The sequence below is a fragment of the Populus trichocarpa genome, chromosome 1 (genome assembly GCF_000002775.5).
Source record: "Populus trichocarpa isolate Nisqually-1 chromosome 1, P.trichocarpa_v4.1, whole genome shotgun sequence".
In the NCBI taxonomy this organism is placed as follows: domain Eukaryota; kingdom Viridiplantae; phylum Streptophyta; class Magnoliopsida; order Malpighiales; family Salicaceae; genus Populus; species Populus trichocarpa.
The window spans coordinates 44,484,993-44,499,280 of NC_037285.2; the positions used below are offsets into that span (position 1 = coordinate 44,484,993).

The 14,288-nt window shown below is 34.1% G+C and overlaps 2 protein-coding genes across 2 annotated transcripts; one reads left to right on the forward strand and one right to left on the reverse strand.

Annotated features, from left to right (window-relative positions):
- The first annotated feature begins 666 nt into the window (after positions 1–666).
- Positions 667–4,095, forward strand: LOC18095890 (transcription factor ILR3). Its single transcript, XM_006370549.3, has 5 exons — positions 667–1,331; positions 2,174–2,236; positions 2,917–2,994; positions 3,086–3,248; positions 3,409–4,095. The coding sequence occupies exons 1-5, from the start codon at positions 1,108–1,110 to the stop codon at positions 3,673–3,675; spliced, it is 795 nt and encodes a 264-aa protein (XP_006370611.1). The 5' UTR covers positions 667–1,107; the 3' UTR covers positions 3,676–4,095.
- Positions 4,096–5,509: 1,414 nt separating this feature from the next.
- Positions 5,510–9,698, reverse strand: LOC18095892 (probable galacturonosyltransferase 12). Its single transcript, XM_006370551.3, has 6 exons — positions 9,073–9,698; positions 7,463–7,518; positions 7,214–7,369; positions 6,533–7,123; positions 6,145–6,447; positions 5,510–6,046 (listed from the first exon to the last, which is right to left on the reverse strand). Exons 1-6 carry the CDS (start codon positions 9,281–9,283, stop codon positions 5,762–5,764), a joined length of 1,602 nt encoding a protein of 533 aa, XP_006370613.1. The 5' UTR covers positions 9,284–9,698; the 3' UTR covers positions 5,510–5,761.
- Between the last annotated feature and the right edge of the window lie 4,590 nt (positions 9,699–14,288).

Here is a 14,288-nt window from a genome sequence, read left to right on the forward strand (position 1 = left end):
ACTCATTAATTTATATTGGGACATATCAGTATCCAACGAGTTCAAATTAATTTACCATTCTTACTTGTAAATAAACGATGATTATGGTGTTCTATATTTTATTACATACTATATAATATTAAAAATTATTTTTTTATTTAATAATAGCTATGTTTTTTATAATTTTAAAATTATTTTTACATGATATTTTTTATCACTAGATTAATTTTTTAAATTTAATAATAATAATTACTTAAAAACTAGAAATTCAATGGAATTTTTTCAAATTAATTTTTATCTTAAAAAAAGTGTTCAATGTTTTTTTTCCTAACCCAGCTCTTAAATATTGCTAATAAGACCAACAATAATAATAATAATAATAATAAAAAAAAAAAGAAGATTACGAAGACAATTAACCTTATCAAGCTATTGGACCGTGTGATCATGATCTTCAAATTTTGCCTGCTGGGTTTGATTTTCATATATTTTATCAATTTCAATCCAATCAAATCATTTTCCTTTTTTTTTTAAAAAAAAAAACTATAATTGGAACGCCCATTTACTGGTGATCAAGATTGAAGACTCTTTTTTAACGATGATGTGATCTTTAAAAAGAGTGTTTAATAAACTAATAACTAATACGTAGCCCTATTAAACATTTAATAAGGTAATTTATCAAAAAAAAAATTAAATCTTGAATTTTAATCCTTTTATTGTCGGAAAAAATAAAAAAAATCCAAGACTCAAATCCAGTTCATTGCAATAACTAGGGGTTGGGTCCAGCGGCACTGGGCCAGTTCTCTCCGTGAAGTGAATCCTTGCTGGTAATGAAATCCGTTTCAAGGTCTCCTTGTCCGGAAGGGGCATGAGAATCCGCTGGCAAAACATAAAAAAAAACGAACGAATCTTCAGCACCACCACCAGCAGCAGCAGCACGCCACCTCCCACCCCCACAAATCAAATAATCATCTCCTGCTTCTCCCCTAGATTCCCCTATAAACAAAACCTAAGGAAACACCCATAACCATAACCCTTCCTTCCCCTCCTCCTGTTTGTTTGTTTCCCAGGAAAAATCAATCAATCAATCAATTGGTTGATTTATTAATTAGATTGAAAAGGGAAGAAGAAATGGTGTCCCCTGGAAACGCGGCTTTGCTGCTCGACTACGATCAATACATAAATATGGATGCTATAAATATTCCAGCTCAAGATCCCAATTTCTCTGCTTTCTCTTGGCCACCCCTTGTTCAACCCCATCATCACCATCAACATCAACAACAACAACAACAACAACAACAACAAACCCTAAACGCTTTTGCTCATACTGCCACCGTCTCTTGTCCTAATTTCGGGTAGGATCTCTCTCTCTCTCTCTCTCTCTCTCTTTTAAATTAGGGTTTTTGTTAGCTTTAGATCATATCAATAAATAATAGTTTTTAGGGGTTTTAGTGGTTAGGGTTTGTTAAGAGTTATGTGAGATTCTGTTTTGTGCCTGGTAAATGCTAGTGGTCAGGTGAGTTTTAAAATCGGCTTATGTAATTGCTTAAAATATGACCACTTTTGAATTATTCCTCTGAGAATTTGGTGGTTGATGCCATTTTTATTGCTAGATGAATTGCTCGGCCGAGATTTGAAGGATGTTTACTGTGGGATGTATTTGCCTTGAATTGTCTTTAGAGGTTAATGTGCTTTACTTACGTGAGCTTCAGTTCTAAGTATTAGGAGTTTGAGTTGCATCACTTACGAGCGAAATTGTAGTATAACTATGCTGTGTAATGAGAGGAGTGATTGTGTATAATCAATTGGACGAGAGGGTAGGCACTCATTGACACCTTGTATTAGTTGGAAGTCTGATACCTGCAAATAGCGAGTTTTTACTTACTTTCCTTTGTAGTTTAAATCGGGCAGCTTTTCATTTTTGTTGGTAGTTAGTGTTCAGCAATTCCATTAATGAGAGAGCAAATATTTTCACTTGAAGGCTGTTTAAAATGTTCCATTCTAAGTTCCTTGTTATTTTATTTATTTTCACTCGCTTCTTTTCTTTCTTTTGTGATGTATACTCTTCTTGTTTTGGATGTAAAAACATACTTGTCACAAGCACTTAAATTGATTTGGACGGCTTTTTTCTTGCTGCTTTTGTGGTTATTCATCTCATCTCTTATATTTCTATGTGCATGTGTGATCATCTGTGCAGTGCGGAAATTGATGGATCATTCGGGGAATGTGATGTGCAGAAGGAACCATGTTCCAAGAAGAGGTTCATTACTTCTTTCATCTCTCTCTGCTCTACTCTGTTTAAAAAGGAAGGGGTGGGGTTCATTGCTGAATTCAACCTTAATTATTATGTGTTTATTAATCATGTTGAGCTGATACGACTTTATCCCCCTATATGTGTTTTCATTGAGAATCCGAACCACCTTTTGATGCCCTTATGCTGAGACAGGACAGCAAAGACCAGGTTTACATAATTAATGGTCTAATGGTTTTCTAGATGCCATCACATGCAATCAAGCTTGCTGGTAATGGTTGTTTTTGAAGTGAAAGTCTGAAAGATTCTACAGCACTAGATCTGAATCAGAACCATTCCAAGTGCATTCATTGTATTTGTTTTTGTACTGCCTTATGATAACTGTTGCTACTAGCGCCCCAGTGGGACCTATGTATGTTGGAGGTGTTTCCAAACAATTACCATGAAGATGATGTTACATTTAGTACCAGTGTAGAGTTATCATGTAACCTAATCTTCTATTCTGAATGCAGTTGATGAAGTGATTTTTTATTTGGTACTTTGTTAATCTGTTCTGCATTTACCAAAGCGTGATGCATGGATGAATTTTTTATTTGTTGTTTTACATTTTAAATAAGTGGATTGGAGTGAGCAAGTCTGTCATGGAGTGATGTTATCCCATCTCTCACTCTCATGTTTCCTTGCTGCAGGGGTAGATCTGAATCATGTAGTGCATCTAGCTCCAAAGCATGTAGGGAAAAGCTGCGAAGGGATAGGCTGAATGACAAGTACTCTCTTATTCTTTCTCTTCCCTTCTGTCTCTGTCTCTGTCTCTGCTTCCCCTGGGCACTCACATTTTGTATTTGGAATGTCTACCAGGTTTATAGAATTGGGCTCAATCTTGGAGCCTGGAAGAACTCCCAAAACAGACAAGGCTGCTATTTTGGTTGATGCTGTCCGCATGGTGACTCAGTTACGAGATGAAGCCCAGAAGTTGAGGGACTCAAATTCAAGTCTTCAAGAGAAGATCAAAGAGTTAAAGGTCTTTTGGCATTCATGTGCTTCCAATTCTATTTTTTTATTTTGATGGACTTGTGGGCTTTAGTTATATATTCACGTATTTGATTTCTTCCCTTTGCATAATACCCTGCATCCTAATACAACTACTGCAATTCTTTTGAACTGTCCTTTGTCTTGCATAGGCTGAGAAGATTGAGCTTCGTGATGAGAAGCAGAGGCTGAAGGCAGAGAAGGAGAAGCTGGAGCATCAGCTGAAAGCCATGAGCTCACAACCCAGCTTCATGCCTGCCCCTCCTGCAATCCCTGCTGCATTTGCTACTCAAGGCCAAGCACCTGGCAACAAATTAATGCCGTTCATTGGTTATCCAGGAGTTGCTATGTGGCAGTTCTTGCCACCAGCTGCAGTGGATACATCGCAAGATCATGTGCTCCACCCACCAGTTGCGTAAATTGGCGACCTGCTATGAATGGGGTTTGTATTTTGTACCAAAACAAGTGCATTTATTTTGTCATTACTTTGTCTGTATTAGTTTTTGCTGAAGTTCTCACTGGATTTGGTGGTTGACTGATTGTATTTCAATCTGGACGTTCTATTAATTGTCGCTGGTGTTTACATGTAAATTAAATAAGTTTAGTCTGGCAACCTATTTTTAGGTTTGGCTACTTGTAGGGGGTTCTTTAGCTGTTGTTTCCTTGAGTTTGCAAACCAGGGATTGCAATGTAATCTTAGGCTTTAGAAATCCACTGGTTTCTTCTAGGTCACCTGTTACTGGTAAAGTCTGTGGGTCACCTTAACCTCAGCTGGACTCGGGGCCCTCCGAACTAGGGGATCGCTTTCTTTGAATAAATAAAAATTTCACTTTGGCTAAGTACTAATCTCTTGTCCTCAATGGTCGTGGAATTAAGCATGCATGTGCCCTGTTCTTTGTAGCTAGGGATGGTAATGGGTTGAGTCTGGGCGACCCACCCGCACCCAACCTGGATCCAATCCACATAGCGAGTGGAGTTTTGGTTATGAGACAGTTTTGATGGTTAAATTTCATTTTCCAGGCAAACGTTCTGTGAAAACTCTGAGAAAATTGGATCTGTTTCTCAGAAGTCAACTTGCCATGACATGGTATCTCATGCTGCTTGCAGCTCGAGTACGATCTTGGTTTCTAAATCATGCATTCCTGCTAAAAAAACCCATGTTCTCGAATCTCCTTAAATTCTCACATCCAATCATTCAAAACTACAGATCACAATTTCCACAACATAAAACTCTCTTCCCACGTATGGCTCTCTCTGAAGACCACCACCAGTACCGCCATGTCCATTTCTACTTCCATGTTTCCTTCCCCTCGCCTCTCCTTCACCAATTCAGAAGTCCTTTTCTATCTATCCACTCCGCCTTAGCTTCCTCCAGCTCCCCTCACACTTCCAAAGATGTAGCCATTCATCCGGCCGAGTCCCACATTGAAGAACAGAGGCATCGAAGCATTTCAATCTCATAATTCATCTAGCAACGTGGAGCACGTTGACATTTCTTCAGCCAGAAATACAGAACAGAATCTTGAGTGCAGCAGTGTTTTTGGCGCCAGAGAGTTGGCAGTTGCTTGAGATCAAAACCGTTGCCCAAAGCTAGTAGTCATATTCAAACCGAAATGGGGTTTTGAAGAGGAGAATGACTTCGGTGATTTGAGTGGCTCTGTCGGATCCTTGCAGGTGATTTATTCATTTATGAGGCTGGAGGTTAGGGGTGTTTTGAGCAAGCGAAAAGGAGTGATTTTCAAGTGCGTGAGAAATGGACCGTTCTTGTTGAAGGAGGAGAATTGAAGGCTGTTTCAAGGTTTAAGGCACATCTATAGAGAATGCTTTGTATAATTTGATGGCGCTATTAATTCGCCAATTACAAAGGCTGCCAAGTTTTTTTTTATATTATTATTATTATTGATATAGAGCTTATTTTATTATTGTTGTTGTTGATATAGAGTTTTTTTTTTTTTTTTAATTGTAAGAAGAGGATTTGTTACTTGTTTTGTTATGGAAGTGTAGCTATTGGCTATAGAAAATGTGTTTGTTTTTTTAAAAAAATTATATTACAAGTACAGTTCAAGAAAAATAAATGTGACAGCACAAGAAAAAAAAAGAGAAAAAAAAAATTATAGTGGTCGTTGGGCTAGGTCCAGATGACCAAGCCTAGTAGCCTCGGCATGGCAATCAGTGGGTTTGATTGCCCAAGCTTGGGCACCCCGGAACTTTATATATATAGCAAGAAATAATAGTGCTGAATGCTGGTAACGGTTGAAAATCCATAACATGCTTAATTTCTCATTAAAATTGAATCAAGATTTGAAGTAATAAGGAAGGGTTGTTCACCCACAGAGGATGAATTCTAAAAAAACCAAGCAGACAAATGCCTGGTTATGAATATTTTACATTCTGGATTCAAGGCCTTGGATTTGTGAAGAACTCTCTCCTCTCTGCTTTTTTCTCCTTATATATAGACATATATTAATCACGATCGCAGTCAACATTTTCATCTCAAAATTCAAGTTAAGATGGCCTAATATGACAGCCCTTTATGAACTTGTCAGAAAAGTTGATGTACTTAGCCCACAGGGGGCGGAGCTGAGGGAATGCTATATCTAGCCAAGGCTTTGCTCGACCATTGAAATGGATGACGCCGGCAGTCTCAGCATCTGCCAAACTTGTATTTTCTTGGTAGCCTAGACCCAACATGTGCCAAAAGGGATCGATAACGTGGACGTGGCCATGGAATGCTATCAGACCTGGAGGTAGTGTTCCTAGCTGCCACAAGCTCAGGTCTGATTTCAAGTTCTGAAAGGAGAAAATGAGAACAAGTTTTCGATAACTTAGTAGCCAAGAAATGTCACGAAATGCTTGAAAACTACGTGGATATTTATATTGATGATTACCTCTTCAACCCAGTGATGGTATGTTGTGCTTATGTTGGTTTTCCTCCAAGCCTCTAAATCAAATATGTTCATGCCATAAGCCCAGGCACATTCGTTCGGCTTGAAATTTTCTGATATCAAGGGATGAGAGAAGTTCAAATAGCTCTTCAACTTCTTTGACATGACAAACTTGTCTTCTCCTCGACAGGTTTCTACTGCCCCGTTAACCTTTCCATTCATGTCAATGTCCCAGAGAGGCGAAAGATCGGACTGCACCACTATGTCATCGTCTAGGAACACAACCTTGTTTAGGCTTGGGAACAACTGCAAAAACAGAACATTGACACTGAGCATTACAAGCATCGACTAAGAGCTTATGTTTGTACAGAATTACTGACTATTCTATTACCTCAGGTAGATGAATTCGGATGTGATTCATCACTGAATTGTATTTGGGACTAAGTGTTTGTAGTTTTGCTGCGATAATATGAGGCTTCTCGGTGTTATTTGCTACAATTGCAGATGAACCCCCTCTAAACTGTGACCTCACCCTCTGATCCTTTTCCATTGCTTCCATGACTGGCACTTTCCCCTTTGCGAACCAATCGAAATGATGCAATGCCTTGACCTCAATTATTGCCGGAGCCAAAGGGTGCAGTGAGAACCATGCTTGCATAGGTGAATAAGTTTTCCTATCTGTTATTATGTGCAGCACAAACTTCTGGGGGCGCAACGCATTTTGGACAAGTGAATTGGCAACAACAGCAGCAGCAAGCACATTGTCTGAAGCCAGGACAAAGTGAAAATAAGTATTGTCAACAAGCGCAGGGACGAGTTCCGGCAAGGGGAGCTGAAGTCGAGCAGCTGCATTAGTGGAGTGCTCACTGGCTAGCCTCAAGGCAAGGCAATGAAGCTGCTTCGGTATGCTACTTGATGCTACATGCCTGTACAGATATTCTTGGATTTTGGCATTTCTAGTCCTTTGTTCGAGTAGAGTGACCTGAGAAATATCAATTTGTTGACAATTTTGCGATAGAAAATTCCCACAACAAGCGTTTGACATCAAACAAAAGAGAGAAAAGTGAGGTACCATTTCTCTGAGCTTGAGAGCAAAAGTTTTCGCGTCTAATCTTGTGTTCTTGACTTCGTCCATAAATTCCTCTAATGTTTGAGGAATATCACTCCTTCCCTTTAATTCATCATTGCCAAGTGGTTGTTCTAGCACTTGAAACATAACCTCTGGTACCTTCAGATACCGAACAATAATCATAATTAGCAATACTTAAATTACACTAATCAAGCTTAATGCCACAAAAATCCTAGGGTTCAAGGAGTTTACAGCCGAGTCAAGCCTTCTCCCCAATATCCTTGGCCCTAGTCTTTTCCCCAAGCAGCCTATCAAGGCAAGATTAATTAGTAAAAATGATACTCAAATCATATTGCATATATATTAATAAGTAATAGTAATTAATATATTTTTAGCCTCTCATAAGCTAAGGCTGTTCACACCAACCATAGGTTAATATATCAAATGGTTAATTACATCTTTCTATATCAAATCTTTTGACACGCTAATTAATTATTGAATATACCAATTGACTAACTATATATTATTTTTAGAACTGATTGGCTAACTATAATTTGGAAATAACTATTGTAGATAAATGTTATATGTCGGTCCATCTTTCACTTTCACAGGATTTTTAGACATTTTCTGTGAAAACCAGGGGCATGTTCGTAAATTCATGTAGCCAGATGGTGGGCAAAGGGAATGAGTGCTTCGCAAGGGCTGAACTACCATATGCTTTTATATCTTCTAATTTGGTCCTTAAATTCTTAATTTTCTCATGATAGATATGCATTGTGTCCGAAAATAATAACATACTTTCTCACCAACTTTCTTAATTAAATTTGGATATCAAATTAATATGCTTACTAATAATCAATTTGTTAAACATGACATTTTGATTCAATGTTCATGATGTTTGGAAGTAAGATAGCTCTTGTTTTTTTTAATGCGTTTTAAAAATATATTTCATTTGATAAAATATTAAATTGATATTTTTTAATATTTTTTTGATAGTTTTAATATGCAGATTTTAAAAATTAAAAAATTATTTTTATATATTTTTAAATATTTTTAAAAAACATTATACACCACAATAACAAACACACGTGTGACATTTAGTATAAAAAAATCACTTGGATCCTTCTTTTTTTTTTTTTGTAAGCTAAAAAATAACAAGTAACTATAAAGGAAAAATCAAAGCTTGAGGATTTTTCGTGTTATTATTATTGGTAGAAGCAACCTCTAAATGAATAAATCTAAGGATAATACATGATAATAATATTAAAAAAATAAATACAAAAAAAAATAATTATTTCAGGACCTATTCTCTCTCTACTGTGGAGAAGATTAGCATCACTGGCTAGACTATATATAAATCATCCTTGGAGAATTATCTTTGGATTTTATAGCTCTTAAGCCAATATAGACAAACGACCTTGTCAAGTGATCAGAACAGACATTTATGTATAAATTCTATGATAAATTTAATTAGATAGAGCATAATAAAGTCTTGAAACGATGTTTTTTTTAACTCTAGTGGTGAAGCTTAGATATTGCCTAGAAACCCTAAACTCCATGACTTATTGAATTAATTAAATAATTAATTAACTAAAAAAAACAAGCCGGCCAGTAGTTGTTATGTTTTCTATCTTAATAATGTTTTTGGTCCATCAAACACCATTATCAAGATTTGAAGCTTTATCTTATGATTAATCTCTAGTTAATCTCGCAAAAAACATATATCCTTCTTGATTAAAACGATCAATATCATCGATTAAAGCTAGCAATTATATTCAGCATTTCTTAAAATCTATTAAGAGAGACATGAAGAGCTGAGAAGATCAAAGCAGGGCGAATGCAATATTATTCAAAATGTGTACCTAGTGTAGAGCACTTGGTTTCTCCATCAATGGAGTCAACTGTGGACAAAACGAACACAAACCGGAGAAGAAACGTGAAGAACAAGAGAGAATAGAAGAGCATTCGATAAGAAACCCTTCTAGCTCCAACCCTCACTTTGATAAACTCTCTGACACCTTTTCCAGGAAAAACTGTAACATGCCTCAAACTCGGCGATATATGAAGCTGCATTTTGTTTTAAACCGAGCACACAACACAGCGAAACCAAGAAACAAGAAGCCCGAAATAGAGCTGTGCCTCGTTTTCTTTCTCTTGGTTGGCTATGTCATTATTTGGCAATCACACCCAAAGAAGAACTGGCGATGAGTAGAAATGCGAGAAACCCAAGTAAGGATTCTGCTGTAAAAAGGAAGGATTTGATGATGGGAGTTTAAAGAGGTTGCTATCGGTCACCTAAACTTGCTTAGCAATTAGGCTAGACATGTGCGTGCGTCTGTATGTATACATAGATATATATTCAAACTTGTGCTGCGGATCTTTTAATACACATGAGAAAGGAAGGAGGGTTGTTAAGTAGAAAGAGACATGGGACTTAGAAGAGGCTATGGTGTTTGTTTTTCAAGGGTTTGGAGACTTTGGCTTGGCATTGAAGGAGGGAAGTTGAGAGAAATGGGTTTTTTATATATATATATATAAAGAAAATTTACATAAATTTGACTAGAGGTTACGTTGTTTGGTGTTACATAGCTTTGCCAACACATGAAGTTTTTTTTTGGGGACATGCTAAAGGGAGTTTGGACTCTGATATTACAGGCCTTCTAAAATGGAAAACGACTCTTCGTCTTGGACTGCATTTGGAGTGTAAAGACAGGAAACCATTCTTCTTCTTCTTCTTCTTCAAAAACAAATCAAGGGAAGACCTGAGAGAGATCATGATCGGTAGCAGGTCGTTTGTTTCATGAAATGGCTTTTACGGTAATTAATTGGTCTTCCGGCATATAATAATACCTTTTATTTTGTTAAAACAAGAAAGAAAGAGAGAGAGCGATCGAGAGAGAATTAAGATCATGATAGTTTGGAATGTGTTGTAGATTTGATGTTAATCAATTAATTATCTCTAAAAGCAGATTCCCTTAAATTATTGAAAAGAATCTTTAGCTTTATTTGGCCCCTCTAATTATGTTTACTTTGGTCCCTTTTTTACCTTTTGTCCTAATCTCATCCTCCTACTCTCTATTGTAGGCTTGTTTAAGAGTGTAGTTGCGATTGATTTTCAAAGTGTTTTTCGTGCTGAAATGCATCAAAATAATGTTTTTTTATTTTAAAAAAATTATTTTTGAGATTAATGCATTAAAACGATACAAAACACACAAAAAAAATTAATTTTTAGCAAAAAAAAAATTGAATTTTTTGAGAACTCCCAAACGGTGCCAAATTCTTGACTTCTTGGCATCATTGCCCAGTTACATCCTATCTTTATGACACCAATCTTATTAGAGTAATTGGATGACATTATTACAAATTAGAGTAGGAGGACCAAATTAAGAGAAGATTGAGAGTAGAGGGAGCAAATAACACCATTGAGACATGATAATGATGGAGGCCGTGGCATCTCCTTGTCCTTTTACATTACAGGCTCGACGTCAATTCAGCATGAGCTTGCTAAGACGACATTAAGGATAGGGTAATGCATAATTTATATGACCTTCTAGGGTTTTTTTTATTATTATTATTATATAACTAGACGTTACTAATTATTAATGATAGTTTATTTTGTGGGAAAATACATTGCTTTGATGTTAATTTAGACCATTGTAGAGTAAAATGAATTAATTTTTTGCTTGCTTGACTAAATAATCCTCATTGTCATCATCGTTAATTATATATATATATATATATTAGACCCGGCCCGGTTCAAGATCCAGGTTCCGGATTTTGACCAGTTCACTGGGTCGTCCGGGTCAATTCTTTTTTTAAAAAAAATCAAAACGACGTCGTTTTAGTAAAAAAAATAAAAAACAAAAATCAACGACTTGCAACCGGGTTTTTGACCGGGTAACACTGGATTTTTTCTTCCCCTGTTTTTTCTTCAACTCGGCCCAGGTCGGCCGGGTCCTAGGTCGACCTGTCGGGTCGGGTTTTAAAACTATGGTATATATATATATATATATATATATATATATGGAGAGAGAAATAAAAAAAAGAAACAAAAAGGAGAAATAAGACTTGCCTTGCCTTGCATGGCCAGTCCTCTCTACAATCAAAATTTGACATTTCAGTCTTCAATAAAATCCATAGCTAAAGACCCTTCCCGTGTGCAGGTGATGGGTAATTGTCATTAACATGATATTAGGGCTTGCTTTGAAAAAATTAAAATGTTCGGCCAAAGCCCATCAAACAAATCTAAACGCAGCGTATTATTCAGTCCTTGTATTCTTGATAATTTCTTGATGTGGTCTATTTACTTTTTTTTATTTACTAATTGATCTTTATACTCAAGAAAATCTCTCGATGTAATCCCTCAACTTGCTGTTAATTCTTGACACGTGGTCTGGGATGGGCTAGACATGTGTCCACTTTTTCTAGTATGTCAAGAATTAACAACAAATTGAAAAGACGTGGAACACGTGAATCGCATATGAGAAAATCCATACAAAAACGTTGTAAAAATTTTAATGGGTGAGCTTTTTTTTTCTAAAACAAACAACTACTTGTTCTTGAATCTTAGTTTTTTAAGATAAAAAAACGTAGTAAATATTATCTCTAGTTTTATAATTTAGATTTAATAAGTTAATTTGAGTTTATTTTTATTTTTTTTAATTTTACTTTTCATTTTAATTATATGATCTAGGTTGCTGGTTTAGTAAGTTACCTTAAGTTGATCCAAGTAGTTTGTTTTGTTCATTTTTTTTTAATTTGATATATATTTTTTAATTTCATCCTTCTACATTAAATTAATTAGAAATTAATTTTCATAATTTATTTTGATTTTTTTTTCTATAAAGTTAATTCGGTCTTTTGAATGGGATCAAAGATTTAACAGATTAACCTAATTCAGTCCATTATTCATCCAATATGTTATCATATCAATATTTTAAAAAATATCTTTCAATAGGCATCAATTTGAATTTATTATTATTATTATTATTATTATTATTATTATTATTATAAAACATGTTAACAATATTTAAATATTTTTTTACATAAATTATATTTTATATCCTGGGTCAAACAAAAAATTCAAATAAATTGCATTTTTGAAGATGCAAAAAACTGTTATTAAACATATAAATTACATGATGAAAAGTGTAAATTATTAAAGTATATATAAAAAATAAAATTCAAATCAAACAACAAAAGAGTTTTTGTAATCATCCCTTTTTAATTTTATCCTTGTCTAATAAATACAATTAGAAATGTAATGAAAACTTGTCTAATAAATCCAATAATTTATCCTTGGATCAATAATCAACTATAGTCAAAAGTAATTTTTTTTTTAAAAAAAAAAGAAAACATAAAAAAAATACAAGAACTAAATAATAATTTACCAATGGATTAACATGAATTGAAAACATGGATTAAACGGTAGGTCCAACAATAATAAATCATAGACTAGCTCGTGGTCAATTATCTAACCTTCTAGTAGTAGTGTTGAATAACTTGTACTAGTTTATTTTGTGGGCAAAGACATTGCTTTGACATCGAGTTATCAATCGAACATATATATATATATATATATCTTGCTTTGTAGCTAATTATATTATGAGTTGTCAAGACCACATCACACTTTGTTGTCATCATCGTTGGTGGTCGTAATTTATCTACAATAATAGAGGGACGAACGGACAATATATATATATATAGGACTATCCTTGAATGACTACTTCTCCACAATCAAAATTTAACACTTCATTTATAATAATACAGAATTAAAAATATTATGTGTTTTTGAAATTATTTGAGGAAAAATAATTTTAATTGATGCATAAATTGATTCCAGAATATATTTTCTTAAATTTAATTAAAAAAAACCTCTCATGATCAAAATGTAATATGAGGACAGAGTCCATTACTGAAATCCAACAGAAAAATGACCGAAAAGTTTATATCATGACACTAAAAGTATGTTTTGGTTGATATTTGAGATAGAAGATAAAGGTAAAATTATGTTTAGTCGTAATTTATAAAATAGAGTAATCATATTTTATTTTATTGATAATGAAAAAGACACCACAAAATACATTTTTTTTGTATTTTATTATTATTTTATATTATTATCAAACTTGATATTAAAACAATAATTAGAGATTGTTTTTTCAAATTTAGTTTTAGTTTATATTGAGTGGTATAATTTTAATTATAAAAAAAAGACTAAAAGATTTGGTTATTTTATTGCTCATGGTAATGTTTATAGCTGTTTTTTTTTTCTTTTTAGTCTCTCAATTGCACTTTGATCGCTGAACTTTATTTCTTTTCAATTAAATCCTTACAAGTCATGCTGGCATAATTCTATTTATTGTTATTTGTTTCTAACTGCATGCCCTCGTCCATTGTGTCATTTGATATTCCACTATTGAATTACATATTAATTTTACAAAAAAAAGATTTTAAGTTATTTTTAAGATAAAAATTGAAAGATCAATGATCAAAATTATAATAAAAAAATAAAAATAAAAACATAACCTTTTCCTGCTTATCTTGTTTAAATGACATGGAAAATTTCATTTTAATCCCTTAAGTTTCACACTTTTCATATTTGATCCCTATTCCTTAGGGAATTTTGGGTTTTTAGGGTCTCAAAACTTGCACTTGATTTTTCAATTACTAGAGACACCTCCGTTGATCAAAAAATATTGTAAGCAGATGGAGCGTTGTATGTCCATATAGACGACACATCATCCACACCATATATAAGTATCCACCCTTTCTAGAAAAAAAAAAACTTAATTTTTTTTAGAAGCATCCACCTATTTATCCAGTATACGAGCCTAGACGTCATACCTTTTGGTCAAACACCTAGGTCAACCTTTCTTGCCAAGACACCTTTGGTTTTTATTATAAAATTATCCTTATTTTTTTATATTTTATAATAAGATTCATTTTAAATAAGTTTATTAGAATATATGAGCTTTTAAAATTATCCTTCTTAATAATTATATATGAGCTTAATATGCTTGATTGATTTTTAAAAAAATCATGAGCATTCCGTGTTAATAAAATATCTATTTTTTAAAAC

Bases quoted from the DNA above. Each gene is read 5' to 3' on its own strand.
- LOC18095892 (XM_006370551.3), bottom strand. From the start codon at position 9,283: ATGCAGCTTCATATATCGCCGAGTTTGAGGCATGTTACAGTTTTTCCT. The intron at 6,448-6,532 runs GTAATAGAATAG...CTGTTTTTGCAG, and splicing joins TCCGAATTCATCTACCTGAG to TTGTTCCCAAGCCTAAACAA. The intron at 6,047-6,144 runs GTAATCATCAAT...TTCTCCTTTCAG, and splicing joins ACCATCACTGGGTTGAAGAG to AACTTGAAATCAGACCTGAG.
- LOC18095890 (XM_006370549.3), top strand. From the start codon at position 1,108: ATGGTGTCCCCTGGAAACGCGGCTTTGCTGCTCGACTACGATCAATAC. The intron at 2,995-3,085 runs GTACTCTCTTAT...AATGTCTACCAG, and splicing joins AGGGATAGGCTGAATGACAA to GTTTATAGAATTGGGCTCAA. The intron at 3,249-3,408 runs GTCTTTTGGCAT...TGTCTTGCATAG, and splicing joins AGAAGATCAAAGAGTTAAAG to GCTGAGAAGATTGAGCTTCG.